The 20,484-nt window shown below is 38.8% G+C and overlaps 2 protein-coding genes and 1 non-coding gene across 5 annotated transcripts in view; 2 read left to right on the top strand and 1 right to left on the bottom strand.

Annotated features, from left to right (window-relative positions):
* Positions 1 to 2,244, top strand: part of LOC103364392 (plexin domain-containing protein 1-like) — a 12,794-nt gene extending 10,550 nt beyond the window's left edge. Inside the window, exons 11-12 of the mRNA XM_008291502.1 lie at positions 1,362 to 1,522; positions 1,592 to 2,244. Of these exons, the coding sequence (XP_008289724.1) occupies positions 1,362 to 1,522; positions 1,592 to 1,717 (287 nt within the window). The 3' untranslated portion in view covers positions 1,718 to 2,244. The remainder of the gene's footprint in view (positions 1 to 1,361; positions 1,523 to 1,591) is intronic.
* A 3,283-nt stretch (positions 2,245 to 5,527) lies between these two features.
* trnac-gca (transfer RNA cysteine (anticodon GCA)) lies at positions 5,528 to 5,599 on the bottom strand. Its single transcript has one exon. It is a non-coding gene; the product is annotated as a tRNA-Cys (tRNA).
* A 1,734-nt stretch (positions 5,600 to 7,333) lies between these two features.
* Positions 7,334 to 20,484, top strand: part of LOC103364391 (LIM and SH3 domain protein 1-like) — a 14,233-nt gene continuing 1,082 nt past the window's right edge. Inside the window, exons 1-7 of one of the 3 annotated variants that reach the window (XM_008291499.1) lie at positions 7,334 to 7,526; positions 9,033 to 9,127; positions 10,460 to 10,544; positions 13,713 to 13,820; positions 15,665 to 15,772; positions 19,504 to 19,573; positions 19,667 to 19,755. In XM_008291499.1, the coding sequence (XP_008289721.1) occupies positions 7,458 to 7,526; positions 9,033 to 9,127; positions 10,460 to 10,544; positions 13,713 to 13,820; positions 15,665 to 15,772; positions 19,504 to 19,573; positions 19,667 to 19,755 (624 nt within the window). In that variant the 5' untranslated portion in view covers positions 7,334 to 7,457. The remainder of the gene's footprint in view (positions 7,527 to 9,032; positions 9,128 to 10,459; positions 10,545 to 13,712; positions 13,821 to 15,664; positions 15,773 to 19,503; positions 19,574 to 19,666; positions 19,756 to 20,484) is intronic. The other 2 variants (XM_008291500.1, XM_008291501.1) reach the window with 2 other exon arrangements.

Genomic DNA, 20,484 nt, shown 5'->3' with positions numbered 1-20,484 from the left:
GATTATCGAGTCACGACTATTGAAAAATGATGTGATTTTAGCTACAGTCTGAAGGTTTACATGTCATCACTGTAGCACCACGATGCTTCATGTAAACTGGTTTGAGACACATTTCACCTCCATCTAAAAGCGTTTCATCTATGCTGCAGTATCAGTTTACTCCTTAGCCCTCGTACAAATCCATAAACGTGTGCAGACCGTCTTCTAGTTCAACTCTACCGGCTGTATTTGCCACAGTTGTGTGTGCAGAGAGAGAAATGATCAACATTGCAGTGTGAACACTTTCAGTTTCAGCTTCTGGAAGGAAAAAAAAAACAGCTGTTCAGTTCCTCCCAACTCATCCCACTAATGAGGGCAGTCGTGGCTCAGGTGATGGAGCAGGTTGTAGAATATTTGCAAAATTGCCAGTCATGCCCTTGAGAAAGACAATGAACGCTGAGTGGCTCCTGATGGCAGGTCTGTTAGTGTGTACATGGATGAATGAGAAACACTGGAAAGCACTTTTTAGAATCCAGTGAAGTTTAAAAAGCACTGGTGTGCACTCAAGTATGGATGCTTTACCAAATTTATCAAAATATTATCAAAATCACAATACGGTGAAGTTAAATATTCAAACCACAGGAGCGGCCAATGTCCATTTAATGAGTAAATGAAGTACTGTGGTGCTACAGAGGCCTCAGGAGATCAATCATGTTCTCCAGACTTAAGGAAGCGTAAAAAATATTAAATTAAATCAGTTTTATTTATAAAGCACGTTTTAAAAACAACCCCAGTTGACGACCACGTGGTGTCAATCTGGCACCAACAAATAATCTGTGCAAAAGCAAGAGAGGCTAAATAACATCCATTTGTCAAAGAAAGTATAAAATGATAAAACGCTAAATTAAGGACAATCAGGAATCTGTAAAATCAAACTAGCATATAAAATGCTAGAAATACAGAGCAGTGAGAGCAACCAAAGGCCAGTGGACACAAGCACAGCTGGAGGTTTTCTCATAAAAATGTCAATAGAGGAAGTTGTTGTTGCAGGAGGGCCGGCTCTGGAGCAGCTGCTGCTAAATAAATGCAACGTGATTCTTATTTTGTGCATTTTAAGAGCGTTAAACTGAAAGCGGTGAACAATGACGCCTCGTTCAGAGTCTTCTAGTTTAGAATCGAGTCTACACACAGAGCTGCTTTACAACAACAATTTATATTTTATGTTTTGTGTTTAGCCCTATTTTATTTCATATTAACGCTTGTGTTTATATTTTTATTAGATATTTTATACATCCTACTTCTTTTAAGACTTTTGCATCCGTAACAGGAAGCAGTTTCAATAAAGCGTTTCTGATTCAGCGTCTGGTTTTCCCTCCTCTCAGATCTACAGACGGGTCCTCCGAACCACAAGGGGATCACCGAGAACACGGCCATCATAGCCGGCGTGGTGGCTGCGCTGGTCCTGCTGGTAGCTCTGACTCTGCTGGCCGTTTACTACATCAACACACACCCGACGGTTGCTCCGCCGTTCTACCTCATGCAGGTGAGGGCAAATGAAACAACCTCCGATACGTTTTCCTGCTGTCCAGCTAACGACTCCTAACGTTTGCAGCGACGCACCAACAACTACTGGCCCTCCATGAAGTTCCGCAACCAGGGCTGCCACTCCAGCTACGCCGAGGTGGAGCTCGGGGGTCACGAAAAGGAAGGTTTCATCGAAGCTGAGCAGTGCTGCTAGAAGACGAAGGAGGAGGAGGGACGCCATCTTGAGGGACGGTGCAACGAGAAGGATGGACTTTTTCTCCGACCTTTGTGGCTGGACAGTGTTTACTGTAGCTGCTCCTGTAGCTCTCGCCAGCTTTGTCCTTTGCTGTTTTGCCATCACACGGGGGGTTCGGCGGCCGATTGTACAGAGATGATGAGATGTGTAGCTGTCCAAAAAAAAAACCCATCAATGCAAGGGTGGATGTCAGGGAACGAACTAGCCTTCCTACTGCAAACCGGTGTACAGCTCGACTTCACTATGTGTTTCTGTTTTCATGCATCTTACGGATTGTTTTTTTGTTTTGTTTCACGAAACTTCTACGCGATTGGTTCATAAATGTTATACCTACACGGACTTCACTACCGCAGATATCTAGCTATATAATTGATAGTGATTATTCTTGAACTTCTCTGGAGAAATATTGTTTGGATGAGTTTTAGCGGCATCGAGTTACCTTTCTGTTTAAATGTCTTCTAATAAAAGCTGGTGGTGAGTGTCGATATTGGTCTCGTGTGTGGCGAAACGCTGAATATAACCGGCACAGACCATCCTGGACTAAATTTAGAGCAGGTATATCGGTCACCGAGAACAATGACTCAGTGGGAAAAAGAGCCCCGACATGATCAGGTGAGTTTCATGGAGCGAGAAAGTCTTTGATTCATAAGAGCTGCGACGATTATTCAGCTGTTATGATGAGCAATTAATGAAGCAGGTAATCTTGATTTATGTGTTCCTCCTTTCCTCTATCTGAGCAGTTTAAATGTTGTCTTTTGGTTGGAGCTGCAACGACGAATCAGTTGATCGTGAATTTAATTGATTTTTTAAAAACAATTGTGACGATTGTTTAGTCCCTTTGAGTGCTTATTTTAAAGAAAAAAACATCTAAATTCTCTGATTCCAGCTCCTTAAATGTGAATATTATCTGAGTGTCTTTGGGTTATGGACAAAATAAGACCAATGATTCATTTTTCATCATTTTCTGACATTTCGAGACTCAACAAATGATCAATTATTTGACATATAAAGGAGACAATTAAAATAATCATTAGTTGCAGCTCTACTATTTACATGCTTGAGTTAGGACCCTGCAATATTAAACATAATACAACCGTACCTGACTGATTTTAATGTTAGGGACACTAAAATAATATGTAGTGTAGAAATTCCTTGACTAATTTAAATATTAAGGTTAATACAAGGAAATCTACTGATAGGAATTGTACTTCTCATTTGATAATTGAGAGAAAAAGTGCTAAAATATGTAGGAATAGACCTTAAAGGCACTAATCCCTACTTTTTATTGCTCACATACACAATAATATTGCATTATTGGTGTGTCTATGTAGCGCATGTGGGCTTTATGACTGACTGCAGCTACAATTAGCAGCAACAGAGACCTCGTTCTTTGAAGGAGCCTGGATTGTGAATGAAACACAGGAGGCAGCGGTGCCGTTTGAATATGAAATGTTTTAACAAAAGAAAAGTTCTTCACAACATAAATAGCCAATACACCATTCCCAATAAAGAAAAAATAATGGATTACCAACAATAATGATTCTATATATAATCTTCAAAAAGGAAAAAAATAAATTGTGCACATGTGTTTTCTTTGTCAGTCAAAACAGGTCGTCCAGTAGATAAGTGGGTGGTTTTCTCCTACCAGCTCCTTGATCCGGCTCACCAGGTGAACTGGGTGGAATGGATCCGGAAAACCATCCAGGGGGGAAAGAGGGAAAAAAAAAACCTGTCCAAAAAAAAAATACACATAAGTTTTGAACCCACAAAGAACCAATTCATTCATTAAATCAATTTCCTATAGATCAATCACAAAAAAATCAATTAATTAATCAAATTAACTGGTCATTGATAAATTACAGAAAATCAATTAATTAATCAAATTAATTCGTCATTGATAAATCACACAAAATCAAGTAATTAATCAAATCAATTTGTTATTGATGAATCACACAAAAAAATCAATTAATCAAATTCATTTGTCATTGATAATCACAAAAAATCAATCAATTAATTAAATTAATTGAACATTGATAAATCACAAAGAAAAAATCAAATTCAAAAGTGCAGCTTCTATAATTGATGTTTCATTTTAAACTACTCAACCAGAGTTTAAGAGTTTAATTATTTATCATATTTATCAGTTCAGTGAATGCGGCGCTCCGCGTACCAAAGCCCATGGCCGTTCGAGCGTTAATAACAAAAAAAACAAGAAGACTGGCCAAAACTAAAATAAAACTCCAAACTACGGGAGCGCGGCATAAAATTAAAACATTGTCTACAATTCGGCTGTGTTACATTACATGAAAGTCACTTTTCTTTTTACCTTTGAATTGAGTGATATTGGTTGACTTCCCGAGGCGCAGCCGAGAGTTAATCAGCGACTCAGTGATCAGGACGGAGGCGGAAGTGAACTCTCTGACCCATATTTATAGGAAATATGAGGTCACAGAAAATTGGCCCGGAAATAAATAAAATAAACAACCAAATAAATAAATAACTAAATGCGGGTTACATCTAATTCGCTTTTTACTTCTTTAAAGATTTAAAGTAATGCGTGCACAGGTATAGGTGCGTCTTCAACAAGTCATTTTATCACATATATTAATGTTTGATGGAATATTTGAGCTTCCCGAAAGAAAAAACTGCAAAATCCAGACAAACACTGAAAAACTCCGTCTTGTTTGGAAGATAAAACCCACATTTCATATTCATTCTGTCCACAGCTAAGGCAGTTTGTCAAAATGAGGTAGTTTAGTAGGAATATCTTCATTATTTAAGTGTCCAAGCAGAGTGTTTGCAACTAAATGAATGTATGCGTTCATTTATAAATGAATAAATGTCAAATTAGCATAATCATGACACAAACACAACCTTTAGGGGACACGCTGTGATACAACACTGCCACACGATGGAGCCAAAACACTACAAGAAATTCAACAACTAAAAGACAAGAATGATTCATAGTCAGGGGAAAAACATCAACATCTGGCAACTAAATCGTTACCAAACAATTTCTTCACCAATATGTTTGTAAAGGTGTAATAACACACCTGAACCCTCACCTGTGCACCGTGTGCATGTTGTTAATCTGGTTCAGCTTCCAAAACATGATCTGAGTTGTCCTGGATTACCTTAGTCTGACACTCTGTAGTCTGAGACTCTGTTGTCTGAGACTCTGTAGTCTGAGACTCTGTAGTCTGGAACTAGTTAATCTGAAGTTAAACAACATCTCAGAAAGCAGCTGGATTGGTGTGGATTAATTTAAACCAGATTCATTTAGTCCTGGTTTTATTTAAGCCCTGAACGCGAAACCGGGCCTAAAAATGTACCTTTCTAATTTAAGTGATAAGATTAAAACCCTGCAATATTTGGATAAAACACGAATGTACCTCACTTAGAATAGAGTACAGTAGAATAGAATAGAATAGAATAGAATTAGGGTTAAGCCTCTGTAATATCACATACTGTAAAAAAAAAAAAAAGAAAAGAAAAAAAAGGCTAATTTAAATGATAAGGTTAAGAACCTGCAATATTATTACTACACCAGATTATCTGACTTTTATTTTTTGAATGAAGGTTAAATAAATCCCTATAAAGTGAGGAAATAAACAGGAAGTGACTGTATTTTACTGTTAACTTCACGGTAATGTGAAGCGACAGACGTAGTTTCCTATTGTCGGTGTTTTTATCAACATAGAGAGTAAAAAGAAGATAATACATATGAGAAGAAAATGTTCAAAACATCATCACACATGAGAGGAAAAGAGGGGGCACCCGGATTTGAACCGGGGACCTCTTGATCTGCAGTCAAATGCTCTACCACTGAGCTATACCCCCGCTGTATAAACGGGGAGAGCGGCTGTGGTTTTAAACAGGAACCGAACATGTGTCCTGCTGCTTCCGGGTTGTGTATCGTCACGTGTCATTACTTTAAAACGCGAATACGCTTTTATCGCTTGATTAAAAACAAAACGACGTTTCTGACGATCGTTTACGTTTAAAACAAGACGGCAGATGTAGTTGTCATGTGTCCTTGTCCCCGGCAGAGGGCGCCAACTGCAGTTCAGATGTGTCTTAAACTACACAAACTAGTTAAACTTGGTTTTCAAACCTTATTGTTGTTTTTCCTTACAAAAAAATAAAGCTTAACAGTCATTTATGTGCTAAAAGAGCCCAGTTCTTGATGTACTTTAGGCATTATTACATCAGGTCGTGTGTCCTTTTATGGTTAAACGGATTCTCCCTGATGCTGCTTTCAGGGGCCGCACAGAAAGCCGGAATTCCTACAACTCATATCTATATAAACAGTTACTGTCGTTCAGTTACACAGAAGATCTTTGCTATCTTTTTTTAAGTAGTGATTAATGTCAAATAAAATGTAACTTGCATCAACACTGGATGTGTAGATGTCAGGAGGACGCAGGTGTTACGTCACTTCAATATTCAAACAAAAATTTAAAGAAAGTAAACAAATTATTTAGTAAAACTATATAATAACAACTACAACAATTATATTTCTATATATATATTTAAATACTGTTTAATAATATAGCAGTCTTCTTGACAAAGACAGAAATGATCAATCTGTGGAAAGCAACCAGAGAGTTTTTTTGGTTTTTTTTTAAAGATCACAAAATAAAGATATTTATTAAAGTCAGGGCAATAAAAAGAAGAGAAACAGAAAAATGGGAGAAATCCTGAAACTCAGCCATAAATAAAACATTCATAAAGGCCTTTAGATTAAAGAAAGCTGTCAGAAGAGATCTGAAGGACGCTTTTCTTCACCAAACACAGAAATATTTGAGATGTTCTGCATGTGAAGAACATGTCAGTAACATTCAGGAATTTAGAGATTATTTGTTCAAGTGAAAAGAAACCAAATGCACATTTAAAGAGTTCAGAAATACGTAAATGTGAGCGAGGATGAAATTAAATGGGAGAATTAGTATTTATAAGCGACTCAGAGAGACTGAGAGCTGCATTCAATCGTTTAATAGTTCACCTCATACCATGAACTAGAGTCAGTTAAAGAAGTATTTTATATGGTTTCTGTAGAGTTTTAATCCCTGACAGGTAAATTACTGAGATAAAACCACATCATAAATAACATTTGACGCTGTATTTAAACTTCTTGGGTTAATTTCATGCCATCAAATCATCAAATAATCTTTTTTCTTTGTTCTTTTTTTAACTTTAAGACACTTTGGTGCAACAGCTGTAGTTTTAGATGTGCTGCAAAAAAACCTGTGACTTGTGATTTTCTTTGCATGAATGCCGACGTTTGCGCCACAAACTGATGCAGAAAAAACACAAATCAGTTCAAATTCACAAAGTGTAGAAACTAAAGTTTTACCTTCATGTCCAAACAAAAACTATTCAGACGTTAATATGAATGAATGCCATCAGAAGCTCTATTTGGTCCATCAAAGCCTCTCTTAATCATCATAGAATCTGAACGTCGTGTCCGTGTTCGTCTGGTATCTGAACCTACATGCAACAAGTGGAAGCTGCTGAGTCCGAGGCTCCCTGAAGGCAGCACCAAGCTTCTGACTCCTCCTGAGCTGATGTTTGAACTGAGATTCCTGCAGAGAAGCAGCAGCAGCAGCAGTTCTGTCCCCTTCAAGTCCATCAACCTTCTCCTGAAGCAGGGAGCTTCATCATCTTTCCTTTGACTCTGTTTTCTCTCTGAGCCGCCATGAATCCGCCCTGTGGGAGATGCAACAAACCGGTTTACCCCACAGAGAAGATCAACTGCCTGGATAAGGTGAGATGAGCTGAGTGATGGTCCACAGGAGGTCTGTGATGGTAGAGTCTCACTTAAGGCACAGCTGGTTTGATTATTTAGCACATTTCAGGCATAAAAGCACTTCAGAGTCTTTAAAATTGTGCAAAAGCTTCAAGATTCTGATCAAAATAATAGAAAAAAATAACAGATTTTAAGACGAATCCTGAAGCAGCTGCTGACGATTGTTCAAAGTCAGCTTAGTGTTGCATCATTTCACTGCAGATTAACATTTTATTCGCTCGAAAGTTGTAAAAAATGCTTTAAAATGTGTTCCGGTTGAGTCTTTGTTCTGCTGCTGTGTTTGGAAAATGTGCTTTTATGATGCTCTAAGTCTCATTACATCCAAAACAAAGTGTGTTTTTGCCCCAGAATCACAGAAAACAACAGATCTGGAGGTGAACTGTGAATCTGAGGCCGTCTGCTGTTAAAATTCAAACCTTTGCTGCAAAAGACTTTTTACTTTTAATCGCTTCAAAGCAGTAAAAATACTTTAAATTGCAAATGTTGTGCAATTATGTCTTCTCTGTGATGCCTTTTAAATCATAAAAAAAGCAGATTTTAAGGTAATTTTAATATTTAGGTGAAGCAGATTGTTTAAATTCAATTTGTGTTGCACAGATTTCACTTTAAATTGCTCTGAAATCTGTTTAAACTCTACTTATGATGGTCTGTGTCTCATTTTTTGCCAAAAACATGTCGAGTTTATGCACATTTCATGCAACATCTTCTCTGCGACGCCTTAAAATAAGAAAAAAATTAACAGATTTTAAGATGAACTATAAAGATTGTTTAAATTCAAATCAGTGTTGCTAAATCCTCATAAGACATCACATTTTTTGTTGCTTTGAAGTGATAAAGATGCCATAAAACACGCTCAGACAGTATATTTCTGCTCCTGTTTGGAAAGAACAGCAGTTATGATGGTCAACGTCTCATTTTTTATGCAAAAATACAACATTTTTGCACATTTCATGCAGCGTTGTCGTCTCTGTGGGGCCTTAGAATAAAAGAAAATGTGGTATTTTTGCACAAAGTAAAACAAGCAACGAGCATTAAAACCAAACTCTTTGATCAGGAGCCTTAAAAGAAAGCAGATGAAGTGTTGCTGCTCCTCATCGTCAGCCTGTTCACATGACCTGAGCTCAAGCAGATCATCCTGATTGCCGAGGCTCGATTTATTCTCTTTAAGGACGAAACAGTCTGAGAAAGAAATTCTGTGTTTTTGATGTTTTATTTCTCCTGCAAAATGTGCAGAAAAACAGCCAAATGTTGTTTATTTTAATGGATAGTCGCATTTTGGGGGGAAAAAAGACGAGTAAATGTGCAGCATTCAGTCTGATGTCGTCTCTTTGCTCTTTAATTCTTATTTTCATTTCTCACAGCTGCTTCAGTTTTCAAACATGAACCATGAAACAGTTCAGAGTGTTTTTGCTTTTGTGTTTCATCTCTGACTGGTTTCTCTGTTTTTGTGTTTTCTCTGTCCAGTATTGGCACAAAGGTTGTTTCAGCTGTGAGGTTTGTAAAATGGCTCTGAGTATGAACAACTACAAAGGCTTCGAGAAGAAACCCTACTGCAGCATGTGAGTGTGAGAACCACACGGCGTCCTCAACGCACAGCTCCCACCACAAACACGCAGAGTTATTCATAGACTGTCGTTCAGCGTCGCCGCTCAGCTTCCACAAGCATCACAGCTTTTAGTTTTTGTTGGGTTTTCTTGTGACTAAAAGCTGCTGCAGACGTTGATTTTTCGTCTGAGATGCTGTCGTGTGGACGAGCAGGAAAAGAAGAAGTGTGAACAGACAGAATGAATCATGTGACTCCAGCTGTTCCTGAACGCAGCCTGACATTAAAGTTCGCCTCAGATTTGTGACTCTGACAGTTTCTCTCATTTACTGACGTAGTTCAGCGTAAATTAGGAATTATTAAGAATAATGTTGCTAAAAGTAAAATAAAACCGCTTTAAAAACGAGACAGCAGCGATAAAAACATCAGCATTAATATACATTAATATACAAAAAATGTTCTTTCAAATACCAACAAATATCTGAAAAATTATGTCATTTTGTCTGATTTAAGAAAATAAATAAATAAATAAAATAAAAGTGAAAGTCAGATGTTGTAAAATATTTAAATTAACATTTGTTCAAATACAGATGTTTGATGTGGACATTATTTATAGTTAATGTGTAAATTAATATTATTTATTAGATGTTGTTTGGTTGGTTGGTTTAAATTATATATATTTTAAAATATACACACTGTAAAAAAAAAAAAAAAAAAGAAAATAATGTTTTTAAAGAGATTTAAACTTCAATTGTTCATCAAAATGTTATTTTACAGATTTTTCCTTTTTTTTTAAAAATAATTTTAAAAATTACACATAATAACAAGTAAAATCAGTAAAAAGTTTTATTTACATGTTGACTGCAGAAAAACAAACAACAACAATGAACAAATAAACTGTAGATGATGTCCACAATAAACATCTGTATTTTTTTTTTTTAATGTTTGTGTAAAATTCTGCATTTTTTACTGTAATAATTGATCATCTTTTTCCAGATATGATCATTTATGTGAAAGACAGTTTCTGTGAATTAAGCACTGAAAAAAAGTAGCTCATAGTTAAACTTAAATTTTACAGATTTCAGCTATTTTGTTAAATTACAGATAATTTCTGGTGCATTAAAACACAGCATGTTGTCGTCTGTTCTGTTATCAGCTGTGACTGTAAAATAACTGATTTACTGAATTTAAATCTGCTAAAAATCCAATTATTTGATCGATATTTGTTTTTTTTCACAGCATTCTAATATGACGGTTTTGATGCCAGGTTTTTGCAGATTGTTTGTTTTTTTTTAATCAGATAAATGCTGAATATTGGATTAACGATGAAAATGTGATTTTCTTGCAGGCATTACCCCAAAACGTCGTTCACCATCGTGACCGACACGCCCGAGAACCTGCGTCTGAAGCAACAGAGCATGCTCAACAGCCAGGTGAGTCGTCCACGTGTCACTTCCTGTCGGATCGGTGGTCTGCCTTCTTCAGTCTGGTGGTCTGAAAAACGTCTGTCCAAACAATCTGCTGTCATTTTACGGATAATCGTGTAAATTAATTTTAGCACAAAATAATTTACACGTTAACCTGCTACAAACTATTTTCTGTTATTTATAACAAAACATTAGAAATTTGAAAGGACTCAACGGTGGCACATTTTCAAACAGTTTTTTTAAAATAGATTTTCCTGTTTTGTTAATTTACAGATGATATCTAGTTAAATGACATTAAAACGTATTAATTTATAATAATAACCTTTAAAAATAATGTAGTTATAAAATTTGAGATGTTTATTTCTATAAAGGTTAGTTTCATTTTTCACATCTCTTCATACATTTACACTGTTTTTACTGTTTGTCTTTTCCGTCATTTGAAGGAACAAATATGTAAATTAAGAAGGAAAATTATAATTATTAAACCCATTTTTATAGAGTCTCCTGTTTTGTTCAATTACAGATAATATTTAATAAAATTTCAGGAAAAATAATATTGAATTACATGTTAACTGTTACAAAAAAACTGCAAATAAGGTCGACATCAAAATATCTGAATTTCTATAAATTTGTTCTTTTATGATGTTTAACTATAAAATTACTTTATTTTTACATTTTACTGTTTATGTTTGCCTTCATTTAAAAGAAAAATATGTACATTAAGAAGAGAAAATGATAATTATTAAAACTTTTTTTTTTTGTAGATTCTCCTGTTTTGTTAAATTACTATTTAATATTTAATTCAAATTTAAGGAAAAAGTTTTTTTGTTTTTTTTTATTTTAAAAAGAAAGAAAGAAAGAAAAGAGGCCAAAACTGTAAATAACGTCCAGTTAAATAGCAGTGATTTGCTTTTTCATGACATTTAACCTTAAAATGACACCATTCTTACTATCTACTGTTTACATTTGCTGTTACTTTGAAGAAGATTTTGATATTTAGAATAGACAAAACAGCTTCTGTCAGTTTTCCCTGGTTTGTTAAATTACAAATAATATCCAGATAAATGACAGAAAAAATGTATTAAACAGTTAAATAGCCAAAACATATAAAACTGTATAAAACCTCCAAATTACAGATCTATAAAATACCACAAATACTAATGAGTTTTATTTTCACTGTTTGTTTTACAGAATAGTTTTTTCCAGCGTTCAGGGCAGCAGGTAGCGAAGCCTCGTCTTCCATTAAATCAAATGAGCTCTTTAACTCACGCGACCTGATTCAATGTGACGTTTACAAAGTGGAGCTGCTTCTTCTGAGCGTCCTAACTGATCGTAAATCAGACGTCAGGCGGATGAATCGGTGCTTTTAAAGCTCTCCGTCTCGTTTCCTTCGGCTCTGATCCCATCACGCTGCTCACAGGGATTAAACCAGAACCGAAGGGATTCCTTCACAGTTTAACTTCCCTTTGAGGATCTTCTCGGCACGACGCAGTTTGACCTTTTAAGGTTCTGCAGAACGTACGACCTTTAAGTCAGGAACATTTAAATCTGGTCACCTGGTCATGTGAGCGTCATGCAGAGGGAGGCGGGTTTTATTTAACCTTTTATTACAAAGTTTGTCGCTTTAGGACGTTAGATTCATTATTTTCAATCTGACAAATCTCAAAAATGTAACAGGAAAACATAAAATGCTCTAAAGCAGCCATAAAATCAGCCTTTATAAAAGGTTCCAGTCAATTATTTCCTTTAGAAAGTTCTTAAAAGAGAGTAACAAGCAGAAATCAGGACGAATCGTCCTCAAACGGACACGAGCTGAAGCGTGTGTTCAGCATTAAACGTGTTCTGTTCGACCACAACAACCGTAAAACATCCGATCATCACTCGACTGATTTACCAGATGTTTTTAGAAACTTAAAATACAATTATTTATGAAGATGTTTGTGAAATTTTAGCTTCATATATCAAACACATTCTGAGATAAAGTTGTTGTTGTTGTTGTTTTTTCACACATTGAGGCTTTTTGAACGCCAGCAGCTGATCACAACCTGAAATATTCTCTGTTATTTCTCATCACGTTGCTGATTCAGAGTCTGTGATGTTAATTAAATTAAATATTCTCTGATTATGGGGGAGTTGAAATATTATTAGGAAAAGTCTCGTCTTTGAGCACAAACTGACTAAAAACTCGACGAAGCAGAAGCCAGCTGGTGATGTTTTCTGAACCACACGTCACCAAAATCCCAAACTAAGCGTGTAGAATAGTTTGAATATGAAAGACTTGGTCACAGAAATGAACAGAAAGTTGTTCTTGTTGAACATTCATGACTGATGAAGCAGCTTTGACCAGTCGCACCACAAAAACTAAGATAGAGAGATAGAAACTGTAGTGAAAGTAGGTCAGCCGGCTTGTTTTCATGATGTCACGCAGACGTATGGATGTAAAATCACAGACAGCGTTTTAAATATTTATAGTTGATGATGAACAAGAGTTTGAAGTGAACCAGAGACGTCTGAGCAGAAGAACGCCGACGGTTTTAATCATAAAAGCCGTAAACGTGCAGAATCTGGCCTCCGTCCTGCTGCTTCCTCCAACGCTTGCTGAGAAAACAAAACCACGCGTGCTTCAAAAACGAGCACGACCACAAACCGCCGCGCAGGACAGAATAAAGCCACCTCTTTATACTGAAAACAATTCAGAGAAGCGGACGACGCAGCAGCTCTGGAATCTGCTGCTTTATTGTCTCTGATGCAACGACGCAAACCATTTTAGGCTGAGACCTTTTCTAAAACATGGCAGCGATATCAGGTTCGCTTCTTCCTCCTCCTGCTGCCGCCGCTGCTGCTTCTCTCGGCTCTCATCCAGCCGGCTCACTTCGTTGTTTATACCCATAAAAGTCTCTGCAGCTCAGCGAGGCGGCCTTTTCCTCATAGCAGCGCCGTGACTCACTGTGTTTGCATGTGTGCACATCCAGCCTCAAATAAACATGCTGGTTGTTCAACGCCGCCTCAGCTCACAGGGAAAAGTGACAAATGGACATTTAAAGCATCCGACCCTGTAATCCGAGCCCGCTTTAACAAGAGGCGCCTTCCTGGGGCTCTTGTGTTCTGTTTTTTTTGTCTGATTTCTTTTTAAATAAAAGACTTGAGTTTCCTACCGAATGACTAAATTTGCAGGCGCTCTATAAGGAGGACTTTGAGAGGAACAAGGGGAAAGGCTTCAGCGTGGTGGCCGACACGCCGGAGATGCAGAGGGTGAAGAAGACGCAGGACCAGATCAGTCACGTACGTCGCCTTCAGGGGGCGTCGGAAACTCTAAAACCACTAAACCTTCATTTATCCGCCGTAACAACTCAAAACTCTCGACCCTCGCTCCGTCCTCTGACTGCTACGTCTGCATGAACTCCTGTGAAATCTGTTTCTCTAACGTGTAAACTAAACTCAACGCTGCATTCGGGTTACGTTGGATTTATCGCTACCACAGTTGCAGGAAAAGAAGCTTTTATTGTGAAATTCCAGATATTAACCCTGTGAACCCAAAAACCCAGCGGCAGGTTTGACAGACGTGTTGGATTCTCAACATTTATCAAAGTCAGAAACTGTACAAACAGAAGAAAAACACCCGGTTTCCCACTTTCCGGTGGTCCTTGAACTAATCACGTGTGATGCCAAACCTGAGCTTAAAGTCGTGATATTTAAGTTGTTTTATTTCACATTTCTTACTTTTAATGTTAACAAAAAGTAAAAATCTGCACCAGATTCTGTAAAAAACACTAAAAATTGAAGCGACTCGTCTGAACTGCCGGCAGTGTTGATACGTATAGATCAAAATTAGACCAGATGAACCTTCATTAATCCCACAGCGGGGACATTTTGCAGCGTTAGAGCAGCAAACATTTGAGGAATATTGTACAAAAATAGAAATACACCAAAATATACACGAGTACGAGTAATAAAACTGACATTATTGCACATATCAGTGATGACCAGAAACACTGAGAGAGTATGAACACTGCACAGGGTACAAACAAGTGATCAGAGAGACTGATTGGATCGATAAAATAAATGCGGCGTGGCTCACAAACGGCTGCTGGTCGATACATCCAGCTCAGTGAAACATCTTCCAGTTTGTACAGGTTGTGAAAACGTTGAAAAGGAAATGATCTGTGGTGTTTAGAGCCACTGCTGCCGGTGTTTGTAGAAATGCTGTACATGCTGATTCTGGGTTTTTTCCCATTTTTGTAAAATAAATAATCAAAGAAATTGAACTTTTTGGTTCTTTTTATGAGATTTATTGCACCATAACTGTGTCATTCCTGAGGTCTCTCTGCTTCTAATCAGGGTTGTTCTGTTTCCTCAGAGGTGCAGGACTTTATGTTGCAGTTAAAAATGAACCCACAGTGAGTAGAAATGCAACAGGAAGAAAACCAGTACTACTACAAGCAGAGCAGTCTGGTAACAGCGACACGTCATTTAGTTGAAACCAACCGACCCTGAATGCAGCGCCATCTAACGGCTCCTGTCTCTGGTGTTTTTATCCGATGTCCAGGATGAAAGCGTGCATGGACTCAAACCAACTGTTCTGTCATGTAGCACTTTAACCTTTAAAGGAAGAGTTCGATGGGACATCTGCACTTTCTCTGCTGAGAGACAGATCAGAAGTTTGATACCACTGACATCTGTATACACACCTCCTAAAACTACAGCCTGATGATAGTTGAGCTTTAAACCTGCTGCTCGGTGGATTTTTGATCCCTTTGGACAGACGCAGACTAACTGGTTCATATTAACCTCTTTAGCCTTTTCTGTTTTCTGCATTATCCACCAAAAAAAAAGTCAAATCTCCATAAGCTGTAAAGCCAAAAGGCAAGAGGCACTTGGGAGACATTTGAAATATAATAAGTCCTCTTGTCCCCCGTCAGCAGGCCACAATTAGAATCAGAAGAACTCCTGATGTTCTTGAACCAGATCTGAAAAAAACCAGCAGCAGACATGAAGCCCAGTGAAGCTCTAGTAGCAGGTAACCTCTTCACACCTTGGAGTGTGGTGGTATCAGTCTTCTCATCTGCATCGAAGCAACACAGCTTGAAATTCAAACTGTTCCTCTAAAGTCAGGTTGATGTTTGCAGGCACTCTACAAGGAGGACTTTGAGAAGAACAAGGGGAAAGGCTTCAGCGTGGTGACCGACACTCCGGAGCTGCAGAGGCTGAAGAAGACGCAGGACCAGATCAGTAACGTAAGTTCAGCAAAGCCACACCAACATGTTATCGCGACTTCCTCGCTGCCTCCATTGGGATGTGGCACGATCGAAAAGTTCTGAGACTAAAGAAAATGCACAGAGTCACGAATCAGGAGATCCAGACTTCAGGTGGAGGATCGTCAGTGGTGACTGGAGGAGGGTCTGCAGCTACCAGCAAGAGAGATTTCACAGTGGAAGAGCTGCACGATTAAGACAGGCCAAGAGGAGCACCAGGAGGTTTTCTTCAACATTCACATGGTTGAATCGTCCTCCGGAGGTTGGACCATCAACACAGAGTTCTACTGACAGGGGAGTTGTTCCAGTACCCAACATTGGATGTTCGATGGGCGTACGACCAGGCAGTAGATGGTGCTGGTGCCCTGCAACAATGAACCAGTACACACTGGTTTCACCTGATTGGACGAACACTTTACTCGTTTACTCTTTTCCAGGACCTTTAAAGTGGAGCAACATGGCGGCTCCTTTGGAAAGTTGCCCCAAAATGTCTCACACAAAACTTAATGAGTAAGTCATGCAGCTGCGGAGTCTGTCTTCATTTTGCATCGACAACGATCGGTTTGGAAGTTTCTTGGCGTTTCCAGAGGGGGCGAGTCACCCCAGATTTGCAGGAAGTATCCTAAAGATCAGCTAGACATGAACTAACATGATGCACCGTCTGTCTCTTCTCTGGTTGAAGCACCATAATGACGGACTGTGTGGACACCAACCATGATGGAGAGCGTTCAGGGCAACTGACCCGAACTGAGTCGCGACTTTGCGTTCGTGCATCAACACAAACATTGCAGATTTAACTTCCTGCAAGTTGAGATGCTGCTGTTTAGACACGTTGCAGACGGTGCTTATTTATTTATTTACCATTCATTGTTTATGTGAGGGGGCAGATCGGTGGTTAGCACCGTTGCCTCGTAGCAAGAAGGTCACCGGTTGGCGTCCCGGTGAGGACACCCGGGATCCCTCTGCGTGGAGTCTCCATGTTCTCCCCGTGCAGCGTGGGTTCTCTCCGGGTTCTCCAGCTTCCTCCCACAGTCCAGAAACATGCTGAGGTTAATTGGTGATTCTAAATTGTCTGTAGGTGTGAATGTGAGTGTGCTTGGTTGTCTGTCTCTAAGTGTAGCCCTGTGATAGACTGGTTACCTGTCCAGGTGAACCTGCCTTCACCCTGAGTCAGCTGGGATAGACTCCAGCCCCCCATGACCCTAGTGAGGATTAAGCAGTGTTTAGATGATGGATGGATGTTTATGTGAGCAGCTTGCAGCATCATGCTGCATGTCAAGAAACAAGGCGTCATGTCAGCCGCTCATCATTTGGACAAAGTTCAGGTTCTAGCTGATTTAAACCAGTGGGACTAACTGTTGTTGATCCTAAATGATGACAGACTCAGCAACTGCGTGGCTAATTTCTCACCTAAAATGTTCCAAAATGCATCGTGGTGAACCTGTTTTCACTTGTAAGCTTCCAAACAAGTCGCCACATTGGTCGGGTTGGAAATCCGAGAGCAGCTAAACGTCTGCAGTCTCCATTGGTAGAGTTGCAGGAAGGTGGAGCCTGTTTTTGAGTTTCATATTAAACAGAATCTCGTTGCACAACTCCTCCAGCTACGTCCCTGTGGACATGTATCATTGCAGGAGCGCTGGGAGCAGAGTCTCACCACACAAACCTTAAATCTTACTTTACATGCTCAGTCTCACAGCTTGTTGATCGCACCTCCTTCCGTGTATTTATCAGACTAACAGCTTTTAAAATCTTCTTGAAGGAGATGTCTGAGTTCACAGCGAAACATCTGGTGTGTGTCCAACGACATGACGCGTCCAGATATGAGCAGAGCGAACAGAGTCGGATGTGCGATCCTGCAGAGACACTCGGGAACGTTTCAGACGTTTCTGCTGGTCCGCTGAGGAGCAGCTGCCCTATATGGTCAAAGTCTCTCAGCTGTGGACGCAAACCGAACACACACACACACACACATACCGAACACACACACACACACACATACCAAACACACACACATACCGAACACACACACACACATACCACAGTGAAACACACACAAACCTCCTCCTTCACTCTCATGAGAGTTCTGCAGTTGCAGAAAGGAATGATGGGTGATAAGCTGCATGTCAGAAGGGCAAACTCTTATTTTTCCATTAGTAGTTGGAGCTTTCCTTTCCTTTCCAACTTTATATAAAACTATGTATTTGCTTGTTTTTAATTCCCTCTGTCTCCGTCAGTCTTGTTTCCCATAACGTCCTGCTTGCTGTTTGCTCCTCCTGAGGTTTGCTGAGGACACTGGGAGGGGGCTTCGCTTCCCTGTGCGACGTCCTCTTTAAATCACCACATTCATCCTGCAGAGGTCGAGTTATTCTTGCTGTTTTGGACAAATATCCACCAAAACCACCACTTTTTAAATTTGGAATGCAGAAAGTAAACTGTTCTCAAGAGTCTTTAAACAGCGACGAAGTGAATCCAAGAGCCAGAAATCTGCTTCTTCTGTTATAAACCATCAGTAGAAAAAACAGTTAATCTGCAGAACACATCATAGTTTTCTCATGTGTTGTGTAAATGTAAGATTTTGGGATATTGTTCCTACGTAACTTGACTTTTTTCAAGCTAACTGAGGGACAAAAAAGTCAAAATACACACTGTTTTATTTCACGTTATCTATTTGCATCATCAAACCTTTAGTATTTTTTCTAGTTTTATCTCTTACTTGAGCCACAAACCTGCTCTTGAGTTGCACTTACAAACACCAAAGCTTCCACCTTTATCCTGTTCTATGTTCTGAAGGTTTACACAGAGGAGGGTTTGTTCATACGTCATTCACGGCCTGATTTATTGGGCATTTCACTCCTAAAAACATGTCGAAAATGCCTTTTGTTCTGGCTTCTGGGTGCATTTTCTGATTTTTGCAGCAACAATGAAGCAGCAGTCTTGGAGGCGATCTCATGTTCAGGTTTTGAGAGCTTGTAGTGTAATATAATAGAATAATCAGCTGGGACAGTTTGTGACAAAAGCATCAGTACAAACTCTCACAAACACCAGCGAGTGCATTTATAAGCAACATGCAAACGTAAAAGAGTTCTGGTTGGTCACAAATATGTAAGAAAAGCTTTCCAATGCTTCTCATCAGATTGTTCATATATGAGCTGTATCAAATCGTTGGAGGCAGATAAATCAGAGTCTGTTTTTTTTGCTGTTTTGGAGTAAAAAGAAGAATAAAAGGTTTAAAAAGCAACTGCTGCAGGTCAAATAAAGAGCTTGTGTTCCAAGACTAGTAAGAAACAAGTGGTACAAGTCAAATAAAAAGCGAGCGTAGCAGATAAAAGATAAAAGTCATAGAAGTATATACAGTGTGCAGCAATGTGGAACGTATTGGCCTGAGATAGAATTAAAATATTTCTATTTGAAGAGCAGCGCATTAACAAAATGCAATATTTAATCAATAAAGAAACCTATTTTCTCCTGAGTAAATCCTTTATTATTGCTGGTTATATATATATATGTATATATTTATATATAAAGCTGGTTCCTGCTGAAGCTGCTCTCTTTGTGGTTCGTCGTCTCTCAGCTTCTCCTAAAATGGTGAACGGCTTCGTGCAGAGGCTGAACATGTTGAGGTTAAACCGTCGGATGGGAGAGTTCACCGCCCTCCTGTGGGTTTAATACAAGTGTGCGTGTGTGTGTGTGTGTGTGTGTGTGTGTGTGTGCAGATCAAATACCACGAAGAGTTTGAGAAGAGCAAGGTTCGCAGTGACGCACCTCCACCTGAAAACAGACAAGGTGAGTCATTACGTCACACGCTCACCTGTAACACCTAAAATAAGTCTGTTTAATTCTGTGTGTGTGTGTGTGTGTGTGTGTGTGTGTGTGCAGACTATGAAGAGCAGCCCTCCAACCCTGGAAGATTCAGTCAACCTGCAGGACAAGTGCGTCCTGCTGCTGTAGCTCCACCTGGTGGAGGGGTAAGGCTGCTACACATGCATGCAACCAAAAGTATGTGGACGCCCCAGTGTAGGAAGAAGCATTCAAGTCAAAAATACCAACACGGCAAAGTAAAACTAGTCCATTGCAAGTAAAAGTCCTGCATGAAAACTTGTACTTGGTAAAAGAACATCTAAATGTTCAGCTACCAGTTTGACCCACTTTATATCCAGTTTTATACACAGAGACGGCAGATAAAGCTGGAAAGAAAGAAGAAAAAGCTCTGACACACAAATCCTTACTCTAAATGTTTCTGGGATATTAGATTATTTATACATTTACTGAACTGAAACCAGGTTAGAACTAATATGATGTAAGATTACTGGAAAGTTCCGCAGTGACGCATTATTATTATTATTATTACATAAAGATGAAACTTTATTGACCCCCGATGCAGGACATGTTTACAAAATACAACATTACGGTGACGCACAAACAAATGCATGAATAATTATAATCTAAACACATATTACTAAGAAATGTATTTTAATGCCAAGAATGTGTCCGTAGAAAAGTGTTGTAACAACAAGTGTGCTTTTGTGTGTTTTATGTAAATGTCAGCTGCAGTGAGATGTTGTCGCACTCTATGCAAATGAATCCGTTTCCACTCTGAATGCTCCTGATGTTGTGTTGCTGATGCAGTTAGCTTAGAAGACAGTTAGCCTCACAGTTAGTCTTCCAGTCAGTCTGACTTACAGTTAGCCTGACTA

This window comes from Stegastes partitus, unplaced genomic scaffold (genome assembly GCF_000690725.1).
Source record: "Stegastes partitus isolate 25-593 unplaced genomic scaffold, Stegastes_partitus-1.0.2 Scaffold746, whole genome shotgun sequence".
Lineage (NCBI taxonomy): Eukaryota > Metazoa > Chordata > Actinopteri > Pomacentridae > Stegastes > Stegastes partitus.
The sequence above is the reverse complement of the archived record's forward strand: the minus strand, read 5'-3'. Positions and strand labels throughout refer to the sequence as shown.